Genomic DNA, 18,599 nt, shown 5'->3' with positions numbered 1-18,599 from the left:
CCAATGTTTTAAAGGTTCTACTGGGTCTATCCAATCTGAGCCAGTCTAAATCCTGGCTTCCTGTCTTTACATGTGATGTCATCCTCTTGTTGCGTGAGTTTATTGGGTTAAATCCGGAGCAGCAGGAAGGACTTCATCCTCTCCACCAGAAGACCACTTTGAGTCATTTTCTCCTTTCTGTCGCTTTTAGTTTAATCCATTTGTTTTTAATAACCTTACCCTTGTTATGCCTAAACCATGAGCACTGAAGCTCAGTATGTATGTATATATATGTGTATATGTGTATATGTGTATATATATATATATATACATATATATACATATATATATATATACATATATATATATATATATATATATATATACGTACATATATATATATATATGTACGTATATATATATATATATATATACGTACATATATATACGTACATATATATATATATATATGTACGTATATATATATATATATATATATACACACACACACACACACACACATACAGCAGGGTACTGGTTCAGCAGGGTACTCGGTTCAGCAGGGTACTGGGTTCAGCAGGGTACTGGTTCAGTAGGGTACTGGGCTCAGCAGGGTACTGGTTCAGTAGGGTATTGGGTTCAGTAGGGTACTGGGTTCAGCAGGGTACTGGTTCAGCAGGGTACTGGGCTCAGCAGGGTACTGGGTTCAGCAGGGTACTGGTTCAGCAGGGTACTGGTTCAGCAGGGTACTGGGTTCAGCAGGGTACTGGTTCAGCAGGGTACTGGGTTCAGCAGGGTACTGGTTCAGCAGGGTACTGGTTCAGTAGGGTACTGGTTCAGCAGGTACTGGGTTCAGCAGGGTACTGGTTCAGCAGGGTACTGGTTCAGTAGGGTACTGGGTTCAGCAGGGTACTGGTTCAGCAGGGTACTGGGTTCAGCAGGGTACTGGTTCAGCAGGGTACTGGGTTCAGCAGGGTACTGGGCTCAGCAGGGTACTGGGCTCAGCAGGGTACTGGTTCAGCAGGGTACTCGGTTCAGCAGGGTACTCGGTTCAGCAGGGTACTGGTTCAGCAGGGTACTGGGTTCAGCAGGGTACTGGTTCAGCAGGGTACTGGGCTCAGCAGGGTACTGGTTCAGTAGGGTATTGGGTTCAGTAGGGTACTGGGTTCAGCAGGGTACTGGTTCAGCAGGGTACTGGGCTCAGCAGGGTACTGGTTCAGTAGGGTACTGGGTTCAGCATATCAATATTTATTTCACAGACTTTAAAAAGCTCAATGTTGTGTTTCAGCCCCCGAGGAATGAATTTCTTCAAACTGCAATAGCAACATGCAACCGCTAGATGGCAGTGCACCCCCGTTTCCATCGAACTGCTGTTAGTCTTCAATAGTCCAGTGAGAAGAATTTAATCTTGAATACTCCGGTTTCCCCAATTTCATGCACACATTTCCGACATGAATCCAGAACGCTGAACTCTAAAAGCACATTGTTCTCAGTCAGACATCACTAACGTTCTCACCACATCGGTGCAGTTACTGCTTTTGCTGCATATTCCATCAAATAGGGAACACGTGTGAATGCTTCTTCAGCACCAATAAACACTTGAATGTATTTCCACACACTTTTTATTTGATTATGTGACGTGGCCTCATGAAGCCAAAACACACATGAACACCTTTGGATGGTCGTGTTTATAATTCATCACATCAGTGTTTATGAGAGATAATGGCTGTCTGTTGTTCTGGCTGGGAGGAATCTGATTTGTGGAGTTTTGTGGAAATGTGTTTGTAACGTGAAGAGGAGAGCACAGACTGAACTCTGTTGGGGGGAGGGAGACGAGACCTTTGGAGAAGAAAGTCAGCTATTGTTGGTCCATCACGACCCACTTATGAGCTTCATTCCTTGGCAGCCGCCGTCTCCCCCGTGATCCTGCTGACACATCCCTCCTCTGTGTGTCGGGGTCGCTCTGTAACACACTGTACATTCAGCTGCTCCTCCCGGCTCCTCCTCACCGGTGGCCTGGCCTTCCCACAGGTGGGAAGTATTTAATCTGTCTGTTTTCATCTTCAACATGGCTGGTTTACCTGTTCAAGAGAATATCAGTCATAATGAAATAGCACAAAATGTTCTGGTCATGATTTATAGACGAGGCCTGAAGGTTTCTAATTTATAACAAAAAGGATCCCCAGGAAAAAGAAGTGTGTGTGTGTGTGTGTGTGTGTGTGTGTGTGTGTGTGTGTGTGTGTGTGTGTGTGTGTGTGTGTGTGTGTGTGTGTGTGTGTGTGTGTGTGTGTGTGAGAGAGAGAGAGAGAATTTGAGGGGTGGGAGGGTGGGCTATTTGCCCCCCTGCATGACTATGATGGAGGCCGTCTGAGCCAATCAGCAGCGAGCAGCGTATCTCCTGCTTCTTAATTGGCTGCTTTTCCCGGGGAGAGCAGCTGATACACAGAAGCAGCTGCTTTGATTAGAGAATGAGACGCGACCACAGAGAGGGCGAGACACGGATATAGAGTGTGTGTGCGTGCGTGCGTGTGTGTGTAGCAGCCAGCAATTACCTTCCAGCGTCTGAACCAATCAAGAGAGAGAGAGAGAGAGAGAGAGAGAGAGAGAGAGAGCCCCATTAACATTCTCCGTCTCATCCCAGGGAAGAGCCGGACAGTGTGCTTATTGAATCAGGAGCGGAAGTGTCCTTCGGAGCGGCTCGTCCTTTCTCATATATATATCTCTATATTTATATATTTAAATCTCTGTATTTGCTGCTGTCGGACAGAGAGGAGAAGAACACATCCGAACCAACCACAGATGGACAAGATGAACCACAGCTCAGCCGAGGCGGAGGCTGAAACCATAGAGCCGCTGCGTTACCTCAGGTAGGCACCTGCTGTCATTCCGTCTGTTTCACCGCCGCTCCGGCTCTCAACAAACCACACACACGGCGGGACGGGGGGCGTTCAGATCCTCCCGCAAGAGTCTTCAACCAGGACGAGTGTTGAGAAGAGAAAACGGAGCAGAGGGAGTCACGTTAATTATTTAAGTTGTCTTCTTGCACATGTTGATGATGATGATGATGATGATGATGTTGCCTGCAGAGATCCCTCCACAGACAGGACCCCCTTCTTTGCTCCTTTCCACTGAAGTGTCAGATTGAATTCTGATTTGAGTTATTTCATTAAGGGGGCATGTTACTGAGAAAGCCAATCATCTCATGACTGTTTGTGTGGATGAGCTGTGGAATCGGTTTGTTACGCATGATGAGCCCTTCATTTCCTTTTAAAACACTGAGAGGTTCTAGTGTGTTTCCTCACATGTGAGTAGGTGAGATCGACATTTACCTGTTTGGATCCACTGAAGGTTTAGAATATCATCCTGCTCTTCTGGTGTGCACGCACAGAAAACAGCCTTCAGTCGTCAACTTGTGACTTGTGACTCCACAAAACTGCACTAAAAATAACGACGTGCCCAGAGCAAAGACGAAGACAAAATGTTCACCAGGAGAAAAAGAGTGACTGCACAAAGACAAAGTAATACAACATATTCAGTCTCTTGTTCAAGCACGACATGTTTACGTGTTGCTAATTTAAGGTGGACCCAGATTACGGGTTCAACAAAGCTACCAGCCCTTCGAACGCAGCCTGCCAATCAGAGCGTCCGTCATCATCGGCTAGCTCCAGAGTCTGTCGACTGAGGAGACTTCAAAGACTCTCCAGCAGTCTTTTCCTATTTTCATTGCTGGTTTTGAGGATTTCGAGCTTGTTTGATAGTCAGGCTGCGACCTCCGGTTCTGAAAAGTGAAGCCCACGCTGAAGTGCCTTAAACGTGCATTCTCTCTGCTGGCCATCAGGGGGCGACTCCTCTGGGTGTAGAAAGAAGTCTTGACTTGATTTGAGTTCATGGTCTCAATCCCTGTTCCAAGTCTTCTTCAATCCAGCATGACGATAATTTCTGAATCCATTTAGACTCAAAGAGAGCGTAACGCCGGGGATGCTTTAGGGCGGGGCTACCTCGTGATTGACAGGTTGCTCCTGTCATACCATGCTATCAATACAATCAGCTACTAAGATGACTTTAACACTCTCTGGTGCAGTCCAAATATGGGCGCTCCCATTCTCTGGTTGCAAAAATGACGTCGTTGCCATGACGACGGCCACTTCTAGTCTGGTAATTCTAGGTGGAGAGGTTGTGAGGAGACTTTTTAAACCTCATTCACTGCTGAATCAGTTTGACATGCTGGATTTATCCATCAAGTGCATAGAAGACGCTTCTGTCTCTGCTTCGTGGTATTTTCAAGACTTTTAAGCAGAACTTCACCAGTTTTACACATTCGAGCCTGTGAACAGGTCTGGGGAATCCTTTTACATGGGGGACGTTGTATCAAGCTGTTTGTGGCTCCAGAGGAGCAGCACAAAGTCTGATCAGGTCCTGAGGTCGCTCCACTCGACTCGGTCTCAGACGTCTAATCCAGCTGCATAAGAACTGTCAGCGGACGTGTTGCATGATGGGTAGTCTGGCTACAGTATATCACATCTCCGGGATCGGGGGAGAAAACGCCCTGGCTCGTTTGTATTGCTTTCAACCAATCACAATGGTTGTGGGCGGAGCTAAGCTACGGATGCTGCTGTGGTGCGGCGGCAAAATGGTGTTGGGAGGAAACTTGTTTGGATGGAACGTCGAGCCCCGTCATTAACATGTCTGATATCCTGCAGAGGAAAGCTCTCCATAAAACCTTAAAACACATCATGTGACCGGCGGTGACCCAGCGGTGACCCGGCGGGACCCGGCGGTGATCCGGTGGTGACCCGGCGGTGAAGCCGGTCTGGACTCGTTAAAAACACCGACCATTTGTTGTAGCTCTGAACCGATATCAGGAAGCTCGTGTGAAGCGGCTCGGTACGTCGGTTGAGTCAACGCTGCCGGAGTTCAGAGTTCAGACTGATGGCGGTCCGACTGATGGCGGCCGTGTCGGAACGCGGAGCAACATCGAGCATGAGGAGAAGTTGCTCGCTCTGAGGTTGCTGCTGTTGTTTCCTGATTAGAAGGGAGTTTGAGAACGGAGACACAGGAAGCGGAAGGGGAGGAGTCACGTCTGACTTCCTTCCTCCGGGTGTTGCTTCACTTCCTGTCATCTAGACTGCATTCTGGGTAACGTAGGCGCCAGGCTTTGAGGATTCATCTTTTTATTCTGCAGCCTTGTTGTTTTCTGACTGATTATTTTTTATATATATATATATATATATATATATATAAATATATATATATATATATATATATATATATATATATATATTATATATAAATATTATATATATATATATATATATATATATTATATATATATATATATATATAATATATATATTATATATATTTATATATATATTATATATATATATATGAATTATATGAATCCCATGTGTACACACACATGCAGCAGTACTGTTGTAACAAACCCTTTAAACAATGGAGGTTGAATTCTTCTGTGTTGTGGTGAGGCATTATTTTGGTGTAAGTCTTCTATGAATGAGATGTTTTCATTGTTGTCTTTCTTCCTTCAGCACTTTAAATGGGATGACATGATTAATATAACAAAGACAGCTGGTTTATGTATCTGTACAAATCTCCCAGTGACTGATTTTACAATGCAGCCTTAAGACATCTCCATGCAGAGACTCCCGTAGTTCCACTCACCGTCATCACTTTAACTGCTAAACACACCGTGTCCATGTTACTGCCATGTCCATCCCTGCATGCACCCACATATTAAATCTATTCTGGGAGCTTTCTTTACACTTGCTGATAATGTATGTAATTATGCTCTTTGGTGTGTGTGTGTGTGTGTGTGTGTGTGTGTGTGTGTGTGTGTGTGTGGTGTGTGTGTGTGTGTGTGTGTGTGTGTGTGTGTGTGTGTGTGTGTGTGTGTGTGTGTGTGTGTGTGTGTGTGTGTGTTGTGTGTGTGTGTGTGTGTGTGTTGAACATTCAGCAGTGGGGCAATCACACACAGGTTTGTCAGAGAAAACCCAGAGTGAAGATGAGCAAACCCAACTGACCCCGTCAACTCAACTGCAGTACTCTCTCTTTTTTTTTTTTGACTTTCTCGCTGATCAAGGTCATGTGTGAAAGCAAAATCAGTTTGGAGGTTTTATTTCTCCTGAATCCATCTCTGTTAATGTTAAAGCTCGTCCTCACACCGAGGTCTAATTAATCAGATATAATTATTTCAAACACAAATGAGAAGGCAAAACAAGAATAACCTTCATTTAAAACCATGTAAACCATAAACCTGTCATGACCCCCCCCCCCCCCCCCCCCCCCCCAGGCTGGAAAGGTAGCTCAGAAACTAAATCACTGTGTCCTCTTTGAGAAAGCATTCCCACCCGTCTGTTCCTTCTGTGATTCTGTTAGCTCATTACAGCTACGTATGATAGCAAAGATCAGAGCAGACTTACTGTAGACCTCATAACCCCCCCACCCCCACGCCCCAATCACTACATCTGCCCTATGAATAAAGGCCAGAGCTGTCACACGGTCAACTACAGCTACCGACATGGGAACAGGTGACAGGAGCTGAAAGAATACATATTTATTTAAGGTAGGCAAAGAAATGAGGCAGAAACGGCAAATGGAATCTTTCATTCTCCGTGCGACTGGTCTCAGGTGGACAAAGAGGGGAAAGGTGAGGCCAAAGAGCGACAAGCATCTCCCTGAAACAGAGCAGCGTAGCAAATGGAGCTGAAACGCTTCTGATTTAAACTAATGTGACAACACGCGTCGGCACGCTGAGTCACTCCTGGGAGGAAATATCCACCAGTTTCTAAATCCAGAGTCTGAAAAAAGAGGCTTTTTGTACAAAAGGTGTTTTCAGTTCTCTCCCGCTGGTTGGAGGACAACACACACACACACACACACACACACAGTGGAGTAATCGCCGGCTCTGAACCACCGATAACGGGTTTATCTCCGGGTCATCCACAGAATACTTCCACCTGACGAGTGTGTGCAGGGCGGGGGTGGAATTATTTTTCATCCCAGGTTTGGATGAAGTGGATCTGCTACACATATCATGCAGTACATGAATATTTTCTTTCTGCAGCCACGATCACATGCACTAAAACAGCAGGATTGTCACGTATCGGGGTTTTCATGCATTTATCTAATAGGTTTTTGCAGCTTAACGCCACAAATCAGCTCATTGAGCAGCTGATTCAAAATGGTGTCTCCGAGCTTACATTATCTCCTGGGGATGCATGATTTTTATTTGACATAAATCATAGAGCTTGTATTTGTCGACAGTAATCATCTTCATTTCATTTTTTACTTTGTTCACAAAATCCACACGGATGAGCTAAAAATACTAATATGTACGTGGTGTTTTAGAAGCCATGGGTTGATTTAAAAAGGGAATAAATGAACAGCATGCGGGTTCACGCGTCTCAGCATGATGACATCCATGCAGCCTGATAGCTGTGTAATCAGGTACCCCAGCGTATGAGGCTCTAATTGACAGGAGGACCGGGACCAGGTCTCTGGGGCCATGCTGATTCTACCAGACCCCCCCCCCCCCACACACACACACATGAAAACACACACACACACACACACACACACACACACACACACATACACACACACACACTCTGGTGTATGTACGGTTGCTGAAAGGAAAGGTTACCACATCTGGAAGTGTGAAAGTCCAAACCGTGGCTCCGGGCTACGATACGAACAAACCGCTGTGAGTCTTCATGTCTGCAGTGTTTTCTGTGTTTTCTGTGTTTTCTGTGTTTGGTGTGTTTGGTGTGTTTGGTGTTAACGTGGCCACGTGCACATTCTGGGTTATAAATGGAATGCTTTTGCTGAATCGATTTGTCGACACTCTTGTATGTAGAATTGTGTCACCAGTGATTTTCAGTCACAGATGATTTTGTATTTTCTAAGGTATGAAAGACTTCGTTTGACTCTGTGAAACAGAGCACCAGGCTATTTTTAGAGACGGACCATTATTTAATTTGACAGGCTCACAGTGTGTTAACCAACGTTAATTAAACTAGTGTGCTTCAATGGAATCTTTCTACATGACATTTGTGTCATTTTGATAATTCTCCAGGTGATATATTTGCTATCTCTTCTGTAATTAATTAACAAGATGGACTGCATTACCTGTCACCATTAAAGAGAAACAAAAAGATTATTAAAGCATCCTTTAGTAATGAAGATCCATGTGGCTTTTCCGCTGTGCTTCTGTTTTCACCTCACACCAGAGGATTGTTCAAACAAATAACCTAGAAATGACCCCTAACCCGGCTCGTGAACTCGGCAATAGATCAATACTGTGAGGGAGCCCAGATATCTGACATGTCTAAGATTCTGCATATCGTTATATTGGGCTGTTTACAGTAAGGTGGTGTTCACAGACTGTAGTGTTATTTGTCTTTATTCACTCGTTATATACACATTACTGATGATTATCAATTGATTGATGATTTTCTCCGTATCATGCATCCTTACAGCTAGCTGTGTACAGCAAAGGAACAAAGACATTTACATTTCGGGCATTTAGCGACTCATAAGTACATTTGTGGAAAGAAAGAAACCACAACATATCATTGCCAAACTTATACATAAAAGCTCTGCTTATTTTTACTTCAAATGTTATTTTAAAATGGTGATTATGAGAGCAAGTCACATTACATCCAGCATGAATATTCATGCAAACATAACTAGTTAATGTCCTTTTTCCGGGTCATGGAGCCGTGCTGTTGGCGGGTTGTGCAGCTACTCTCCTCTGAACCCCCGTGGGCGACTTGCTGACAGCGGTCAGGGCTATTCTGAGGAATGTGAATGGAGAGGAAAGTGTTCTCATGGTGACAGAATGGGAGCGATGCCCAATAGCAACTCGCCTTATGTCGTCTTCACTGCAAAATCAATGTGGGAGATGGTGAAAGGTGCAGCCGCCCAACGTGGAGGGATGGGGAGTAGAGGAGGAAAGAAGAGGGGAAAGTGAAAGAAAAACGAGTGGGCGAGGAGTGAAAAGCTGATAATAAGATCCAGAGGGGGTTTGTGTCTCGCTTGTCAGCTATTACCACTTGTCACTCAGCTCAGCTTTGTGCCAGTTGCCATAGAAACCAAGCCCAGCTACACCCAGCCACAGAGTTTCCAGTTGGCTGAGACATGCAGGTGATATGTTTGTTCAAGAACGTTTGCAGGGATGCAGCACTCGAGTGAATCTATGGGTCCATCTTAACAGAATGTGTCTTTATGATAAAGTTGTGCTCTCCATATTCTTTCTTTCAGACGAAGGTTACTGTTAAAGCATGAAGCTGTCTTGTTAATGTTTATTTCTGTTTCTGTAAATGTGTGAGTTTAAGAGCATTCTGCGTTTTAAGGAACATCAACGTTTGTCCTCTGGTGTCTCCGGCGGTGCCTTGTGAGCCCATTGTTGGTTTCACCCTTCATTAGTGAGGTTCATCGTCTCACTCCGCTGAGTCCTGATTGCAGTTCTGCTTCCCCGTTGGAGGACACTGTTGCTGAATTCTGATTATGTAAATGACCTGTCTTTTTATCATGTCTCTGTTGTTGTTTACCGGGTTGGAATTTAAGTTGGCTTTTCAAAGTCGAGATAATACTCGGCAAGGACAGTAACGTGAAAACTGAATTAGTTTTGTGACAGTTTGCTTGTCTGTCGCCAAAAGACTGGATCTGTATGACGACACGTGGTTAACGGCGATGGGTCCACAAGTACATTAGGGATGTCCCGATCCGATCCAAATATCGGATCAGGACATCCCTAAAGTCCATGGTTAACGTTAGAAAAAAGAAGCCAACCTTTGCTCTTGGATGGATGCGAACAGCGGCCTCCTTGGTGAAAGTCCTGTTGTTGAAACAGTTGGACACACACTGGACTTGACCAATGAACAGTTGACATCCCTGTGTAATTATTATTATTTTGATTTCAAATCACCCACTCTCTTTGTGTTCTTTGAACTAATGATGCCTCTCAGCCCAGGCTCCAGTCTTTCTCCGGTACTCCTAATGAGACGATCACTGGGGAATGCTGGGAAATTCTTGCCTTTTTGATGGACCGTGTCCCCGGTGACCTGTGAACCAGTGGATTAATAATGAGATGCTGAGATGCTGTGAAAAAGACAGCAACCTGGAAAGCACACAGACGGAGCCGACCAAACCCCTCGAGACGAGGAAAATGAAATACGAAGGGCCCTCAAGGACGAACAGGAGCTCAGGTTGAGGTGCATGAGAATTCCCACTTTTTATTTTCTGTTGGCTCACTGTAATTAGGAAATATAGAGACGATACATAGACAGAGTGTAATTAGTAAATATAGAGACGATACATAGACAGAGTGGGAGGCACTAAACGTGTCACACTGGAGATAATTAGAGGCTTTTCATGAAAGACAGCCAAGAAACCATTGTTGTTGGTTGTGTGTACACACACACACACACACACATGCATTAATGCATTAATGCATGGACTCCCACCCACTCAAACACGCCTGCAGACCACCAGCTGTGTCTGCACCTGAATCACTAACTAGTATGTATAGATTTTGCATGTTAATGTTCGACTCTCTTTGACTTCCACTCTTCATGCATGAGTTTTGTCGAGGGGATTGGCACAATCTGGCAAAACACTGCCACCATCCAGCTGGTTCATCGGCTGTTTAATGCAGGCTGCTTTGAAGTCGACCTATTTTTCAAATGTCTTTCTTTTTGTATTCAACAAGCATGTTTGGTGAATAAACACCACCAACCTGGACCACACCAGGTCTGTAGTCTCGTTCAGCCAGAACTGTCTTTGTTCTGATTATGATTTATCACACAGCTCAGTAGTTCAGAGTGACAAGAATTCACCAGATAAATGAACCTCACTTCCTGTTTATTACAAGTCATATCATAGTGTACAAATACTCCTAAAAAGAGGAAACAAACCATGATTCTCAAAGGATGAGCTAACAAGTGGATATTAATGAATATATAGAAGAAAGAGTCGTTTTCCCCACGGCACATTGAAGGTCGAGGTAATAATATGAGCCAGCGCTGAGGAGATTGAATGATGATTATTATAAATACTGCTGGTCTTCATGTTGCTGAAAGCTTCGGGGACTTCAGAAGGAGCAGCCTTGACCAGTATGGACTGTTGGAGGAGATGGAGGTTTTGCTTGTGCTATATTTAGCCTGTTAAGGTTCTACAGTGCAACCTGCCATTAAGGTCTGAAAGGATGACTACACGGTGAGCTGTATTCATCACAGAGGAACATCAGTGAAGGTGGCCATGATGTCCACTGTGGTGGATCTCCTGGTGCACGTGTTTCTCAAACTAATCGCTGCATGCTGACGGCACTGATGCCAGCCGGTGGAGTCCATGATGTTGTATACGTGTGGAGTCGATGATGTCGTATACGTGTGGAGTCGATGATGTCGTATACGTGTGGAGTCGATGTCGTATACGTGTGGAGTCGATGATGTCGTATACGTGTGGAGTCGATGTCGTATACGTGTGGAGTCGATGATGTCGTATACGTGTGGAGTCGATGTCGTATACGTGTGGAGTCGATGATGTCGTATACGTGTGCAGTCGATGATGTCGTATACGTGTGGAGTCGCTGATGTCGTATACGTGTGGAGTCGATGATGTCGTATACGTGTGGAGTCGATGATGTCGTATACGTGTGGAGTCGATGTCGTATACGTGTGGAGTCGATGATGTCGTATACGTGTGGAGTCGATGTCGTATACGTGTGGAGTCGATGATGTCGTATACGTGTGCAGTCGATGATGTTGTATACGTGTGGAGTCGCTGATGTCGTATACGTGTGGAGTCGCTGATGTCGTATACGTGTGGAGTCGATGATGTCGTATACGTGTGGAGTCGATGTCGTATACGTGTGGAGTCGATGATGTCGTATACGTGTGCAGTCGATGATGTCGTATACGTGTGGAGTCGCTGATGTCGTATACGTGTGGAGTCGATGATGTCGTATACGCGTGGAGTCGATGATGTCGTATACGTGTGGAGTCGATGATGTCGTATACGTGTGGAGTCGCTGATGTCGTATACGTGTGGAGTCGATGATGTCGTATACGTGTGGAGTCGCTGATGTCGTATACGCGTGGAGTCGATGATGTCGTATACGCGTGGAGTCGATGATGTCGTATGTGTGTGGAGTCGATGATGTCGTGTGTGTGTGGTGTCGATGATGTCATGTGGAGTCGATGATGTCGTATACGTGTGAAGTCGATGATGTCGTATACGTGTGGAGTCGATGATGTCGTATACGTGTGGAGTCGCTGATGTCGTATACGTGTGGAGTCGATGATGTCGTATACGTGTGGAGTCGATGATGTCGTATACGTGTGGAGTCGCTGATGTCGTATACGTGTGGAGTCGCTGATGTCGTATACGTGTGGAGTCGATGATGTCGTATACGTGTGGAGTCGCTGATGTCGTATACGTGTAGAGTCGATGATGTCGTATACGTGTGGAGTCGATGATGTCGTATACGTGTGGAGTCGCTGATGTCGTATACGCGTGGAGTCGATGATGTCAAATATGTGTGGAGTCGATGATGTCGTATACGTGTGGAGTCGCTGATGTCGTATACGTGTGGAGTCGATGATGTCGTATACGTGTGGAGTCGATGATGTCGTATACGCGTGGAGTCGATGATGTCAAATATGTGTGGAGTCGATGATGTCGTGTGTGTGTGGTGTCGATGATGTCATATGTGGAGTCGATGATGTCGTATATGTGTGGAGTCGATGATGTCGTGTTTGTGTGGAAGCGGCGATGGAGGCGGGCTTTGTGTGACGTGTCCCTCCTCCTCCTGCTCTTTCACCTCCTTGTTTAGAGGGAGGTGATGAAGAGTGACTCCCAAAGTGCCATGTGTTTGTGACACGGGTCCACACAGGAATCCAGCGCTCCTCATGTCCTCCCCCCCGCCGGGCTCCCCCGGCTGCACAGCTTGTGTGACATTCTGTTCCTAATGTATGGGAAATGTCACATGCATATATTACAGCCGAGCCTGTCGGGGGCCGTTGGTGGAGCTACAGCTGCACGGACCTTTTAACACACCAACCCGTCTGCCAGTCAGGAGGACAGGAGGGGGAGCTGCAGCCGGGGGGACATCTGAGCAGCATTTGGAGTTCTGGTCCAAACTAGTGGAACGATGAACCGATGTCAGTCCTACGATTAAACTACATCCATCTGCTAAAATAAATATAACTAGAACTAGAATGAACCGCTTTGGCTTCACCAATAATCCATATAAATGCGTTAAATATTATGAATCACGATTCTTAATTATGATTGTTTTAAGACTTTTAAGACACTCTCTCCCTGCCAGCATCCTATTGAAGAATGTTCAAAACAACTGAGCAATGTTTAATTACATTTTTGTATTCAGCATAAAATATTATGCAGGACTACATTTTTTATAGAATAAATATGTTTAATAAGTAATTCTGTGGTCTGTTTATTTAATAGTTATCATTTATAAGATTCACACCCCTAGTCCAGACCGAAAACACCCCTCCCCCGACCTTTTTAAGATGCGTTCACACCAAACGTGAAGCAAATCTTTCACACGGCGCTGTTGCATCCAAAGTCCAAGAAGTAAATAGAGAGCAGCTACAGCGGTAGCAGAGCTCTGATTGATGCTAACTCCATTCAGAAAACAAGCATTTTAAAAGCTTAGCATCTCGCAGACGGACCGAACAAACCGAGACTTCGGACTTTTGGATTTCGGCATCCAAAGTTTATTGCAATTAAATCACATCAACATTTGTGCAAGACATTCCCTCATTTGAGATATTCACATTTCTCATTTCCCCGTGTTGACGTCTGAAATGCAAGCAGCAGTGAAGGTCTGAACACAGGTTTCTGTCCAGCACCGCTAACTCTATCAAGTCGTGGCTCTTTGCATCAGTTTACATCCATGATGACATATCTGAGTCTAAAAGGCTCCGTTTGAAACACGGCTCTGTTCCGAGGTGCACTCGTCTGAGAGAGCAGTTTCACATCAATGTCTCCTTCTCAGTCCGGAGTTTAGCCTCTCCCTGTTTCCACCAGGATGATTGCATCCCTTACCTCCTCTGCATCATTAGATGTAACCTGCCGGAGTATTCCTCTCGCTCCTTCACCTTATTTTCAACTCTCATCATCATCGTTTTAACCAAAGCGTCTCTGAAGAGTCCTCTCTTCATCATCTCTGCCATCGGCCCCCCTCATCGGTCTCCTTTTGCACCTCTCGCACATTTTCCCCACCACCTGCCACCCGGGGCGGCGTAAACACACCCACACATGCGCCCACACACACATGCATGTATGCACAAACACACACACACACACCAGTGTAGCTGGGAAAGGTCGGCCGAATGCCAGTTTGGATGCGATGGCTCTCTGGTCCCTCTCATGGTCCCCCTGCTGCTGTGCTCATCAATAATACACTGTGTGTGTGTGTGTGTGTGTGTGTGTGTGTGTGTGTGTGTGTGTGTGTGTGTGTGTGTGTGTGTGTTTCAGGTGTAAAGGCTTCTGGCCAAACATGAGCTGGTAGATGCTGAGAGACGCTGGCAGAGCTGGTTTAAATATTCTCCTGTCTGTGAGCTGCATGTGGATCTAAAAGCCCCCCCCCCCCCACACACACACACACACACACACACACACTCGCTTGCAGGCTGATTAGGTAGAAAGAGAGCAATATAATTTATGCAAAGGGAGTTTAAAGAAAGAGACTTCGTAGAGTTTTCGCCCCCCACTTCTATTCTCCGATCTTGTCCTTTATTGGCAATGCTACAAAATAGAGCCATAACAAGTGTGAGCAGGAAGCAGATTAGTCCTTTGTGTCCAAAGGAGCTGAGCGGGGATGAGGCCTGTGTTCTGCTGGAATGGGGACATGCTGGATTACCATGCTAGGTTTTATCTTCAGCATCACCCACGCTGCACCCCGAGGCGCCACCATGTCCATCCGTCTCACAGGCAGCTTTCTGAGATGGTGATGTGTATCTCTGGTTGGGAACTATTGACACATTCTCCTTCCCAAGTCTTCCCAAGATATTTGACGAGTTTGCAGTAGGATGGGCTGTAACTGATGTCCGGTTGTCCTGCATTGGACATGCAGGCCTCTTGGTGGGCCTTTTTTGCATCCTTCATCCAACAGCTGATCCTGACTGACGGGATGAGATGCAGACGGGGGGGGGGGGGGTTCAACAAACATGCCCTGTAGGTTTCATCTCAACATCAGCCCGAGCTTCTATTTTTGCCTCAGTGGAGCAGATACAGTCGATGTTAACACCTTCCCTGGAACCTGCAGTCACCGTCTGCACAAACTCTGCTAATGATCTCCTCCTTGCTGCTGAAGCTGCTGTTGTGGTTTAAATAGAGCCGCGTTCTGCATCTGATATGGAAGATCGCAGTGTTGCTTTTCATCCTGGCGTGGATCTGAGGTGGTTTAATTCCGACTTCTCCAGGAATAAATGTACATACGCTTGCTGTCAGACCTTCACTCTCCACCAGACTCTGTGAATAATGCTGATTTGCCCCCCCAGATTTCTTATGAACCTCTACTTGGAAACTTGCTTCTGCAGCAGCTGATAATGGGTCTTTGTCTGGTCTTAAACCTGCAGTAACGGACTCTCTTGCTACTTGGAGCCACACATTCTGCAGAGAGCACCATTCCTACTGCCTGTCCAATATTCCCATTTGTAGTATCTGTCTCTTTAGCATGCTAAGTGTTCCACTGTGTTCACCAGCTAGTAGCTTACCTCTCATTAGCTGTTGGTGCTGGAAAAGCAGCCTACGGCAGATTTAGTTGAGCTTTTTTGATCATAAATCAGTTAGAAAACAGATGGGTTTATCACTGTAAGCAACTCCTTTCATAAAACAGTAGAATCTTAATTAAAAAGGGGTTTTCCTCATGCAATATCTTGAATGACCAGAATAAATGTTAACTAAACTGACGTATCACAGTTTAACAGGAAAAAAGCCTCATATGCAGTTGCAGTAAATTGAAAGGGCTTCCATTAAAATTATGATAAAATGCTTTTCAATGTTCTTCACTGAGAAGTGAGAAATGATGACCAGTTTTTTGTAATAAGGAGTTTACATATTTGCACAAGCAGTCATTGACAAATATAATCATACATTTATCCTTTCTGTTCTGTGTGTAACAGTATGTATGTATTTAGATGTATTTGTGATTTGCATGTGTGTTCTGTGTACTTCACATAGTTTTCATTTGTTTCCCTGGGTTTCCAACCAGTCGTGATATTTAAATGGGTGTAAAAGCTGTAGACGGAGGCCTTAGGGATTATAATATACTACACAACGCTGTGCTGCTCACTCCCAGTTGGTTTCAGTGGTGCTGTCAATTCAACATTAGCCACATAATGATAGATTATTGACTCTAATGAAACGTGTCTCATGTTGCCAGGGTAAAGCATCGTGGTCCTGGTTTCCAGCCGGGGAGAAAAGAGAGCTTTTATTCAGCCACCAGACTGACGCTTTCTCCTCCTCTTGTCTGCTGCTCGTATCCATCCATCCATCCATCCAGCACTTATTTTCATTATGTTGCCATAATAGATCAGACCTCTCTCTCCCAGAAGATTTTCTCCGTTTTTCACTTTTATTCCGGCCCGACTCAAACCCGTGGTGAAGTTGTTTGTTTGTGAAAGCAGCCGTGTTTGTGATGATTGCTGCATGTGGAGCTCTGATTCCTCCACACCATGAAGCTACTCAGCAATACTAACTCCAGCTGGAGACCACCGCTCCATGGTTCAGTATGTTGTTATACTAGTATACACTGTAAAATCTTTCACTGTAAATTTACAGTAAATTACTGGCTACTGGTTGCATTACTTTTACAGTAATTTCACAGTAATGTATTATACATATTTCACAGTAATGTACTGCACATGTTTCACAATAATGTACTGTAAATATTTCACCGTAAAATACAATGCAACTACAGATATATACTGTAACTTCACAGTTGCCATGCCCATGGAATTACTGTGATATAGCAGTATGTAGCTGTATGTAAATTACAGGTTTTTTTTACTGTAAAAGTAATGCAACTCAGTAGCCAGTAATTTACTGTTAATTTACAATTTAAATAATACAGTAAAATATTGCAAATTTGACTTGTCAACTGTGATTTTACCACACAAACATGTTTTGGATTTGCTAAATTAAAAGTCAAAACAAGAACAAAGGAAACAAAGACAATATCATTTTAACTTTTTAATTTTATTATATATTTATTTATTATTATATTTTACAACATAAACATGAATTTACATTTTGCCATATCTGATCTAATGTTTGCTGGATGTCTGGAAGAGAACACACAGAATATTTGCTTAAGTCCACGTTTACAGAGTCAGACTGGAAGAGAAGGGATTCATGCGTACGGTACATCAGTGCAGAGTCCAAGTGAAGACTTCCTGTTTAAAAGTCTGCATGTCCCTGATAGACACTTCTGTAGACCAAAGGATGAAGCCACCGAGGAGTTGTCCTTGTGTCCTTGTGTCGTGTCCTTGTGTCCTTGTGTCGTGTCCTTGTGTCCTTGAGTTGTGTCCTTGTGTCGTGTCGTCGTGTCCTTGTGTCCTTGTGTCCTTGTGTCGTGTCCTTGTGTCCTTGTGTCGTGTCCTTGTGTCCTTGAGTTGTGTCCTTGTGTCGTGTCGTCATGTCCTTGTGTCCTTGTGTCGTGTCCTTGTGTCCTTGAGTTGTTGTGTCATTGTGTCCTTGTGTCGTGTCGTTGTGGTGTTGTGTCCTTGTGTTGTGTTGTTGTGTCGTGTCCTTGTGTCGTGTCCTTGTGTCGTGTCCTTGTGTCCTTGTGTCCTTGTGTTGTGTCCTTGTGTCGTGTCCTTGTGTTGTGTCCTTGTGTCCTTGTGTTGTTGTGTCATTGTGTCCTTGTGTCATGTCGTTGTGGTGTTGTGTCCTTGCGTTGTGTTGTTGTGTCCTTGTGTTGTGTTGTTGTGTCCTTGTGTCGTGTCCTTGTGTCCCAGTGTTGTGTCCTTGTGTTGTTGTGTCGTTGTGTCCTTGTTTCCTTGTGTTGTGTCCTTGTGTCCTTGTGTCGTGTCCTTGTGTCCTTGTGTCGTGTCCTTGTGTCGTGTCCTTATTTCCTTGTGTTGTGTTGTTGTGTCCTTGTGTCCTTGTGTCGTGTCCTTGTGTCCTTGTGTTGTGTCGTTGTGTCCATGTGTTGTGTCCTTGTCGTGTCGTTGTGTCGTTGTGTCGTTGTGTCCTTGTGTCCTTGTGTTGTGTCCTTGTGTCGTGTCGTTGTGTCCTTGTGTCCTTGTGTCGTGTCCTTGTGTCCTTGTGTTGTGTCGTTGTGTCCATGTGTTGTGTCCTTGTGTCCTTGTGTTGTGTCCTTGTGTCGTGTCGTTGTGTCCTTGTGTCCTTGTGTCGTGTCCTTGTGTCCATGTGTTGTGTCGTTGTGTCCATGTGTTGTGTCCTTGTGTCCTTGTGTTGTGTCCTTGTGTCCTTGTGTCGTGTCCTTGTGTCCATGTGTTGTGTCGTTGTGTCCATGTGTTGTGTCCTTGTGTCCTTGTGTTGTGTCCTTGTGTCGTGTCGTTGTGTCCTTGTGTCCTTGTGTCGTGTCCTTGTGTCCATGTGTT

General features: G+C 44.9%; 1 protein-coding gene across 1 annotated transcript in view; it reads left to right on the top strand.

Annotated features, from left to right (window-relative positions):
* The first annotated feature begins 2,485 nt into the window (after positions 1–2,485).
* yjefn3 (YjeF N-terminal domain containing 3) overlaps positions 2,486–18,599 on the top strand; it is a 39,493-nt gene continuing 23,379 nt past the window's right edge. Inside the window, exon 1 of the mRNA XM_084010966.1 lies at positions 2,486–2,846. Coding sequence (XP_083867092.1) covers positions 2,779–2,846 — 68 coding nt within the window. The 5' untranslated portion in view covers positions 2,486–2,778. The remainder of the gene's footprint in view (positions 2,847–18,599) is intronic.

Source organism: Eutrigla gurnardus (genome assembly GCF_963514095.1).
Source record: "Eutrigla gurnardus genome assembly, chromosome: 6".
Lineage (NCBI taxonomy): Eukaryota > Metazoa > Chordata > Actinopteri > Perciformes > Triglidae > Eutrigla > Eutrigla gurnardus.
The sequence above is the reverse complement of the archived record's forward strand: the minus strand, read 5'-3'. Positions and strand labels throughout refer to the sequence as shown.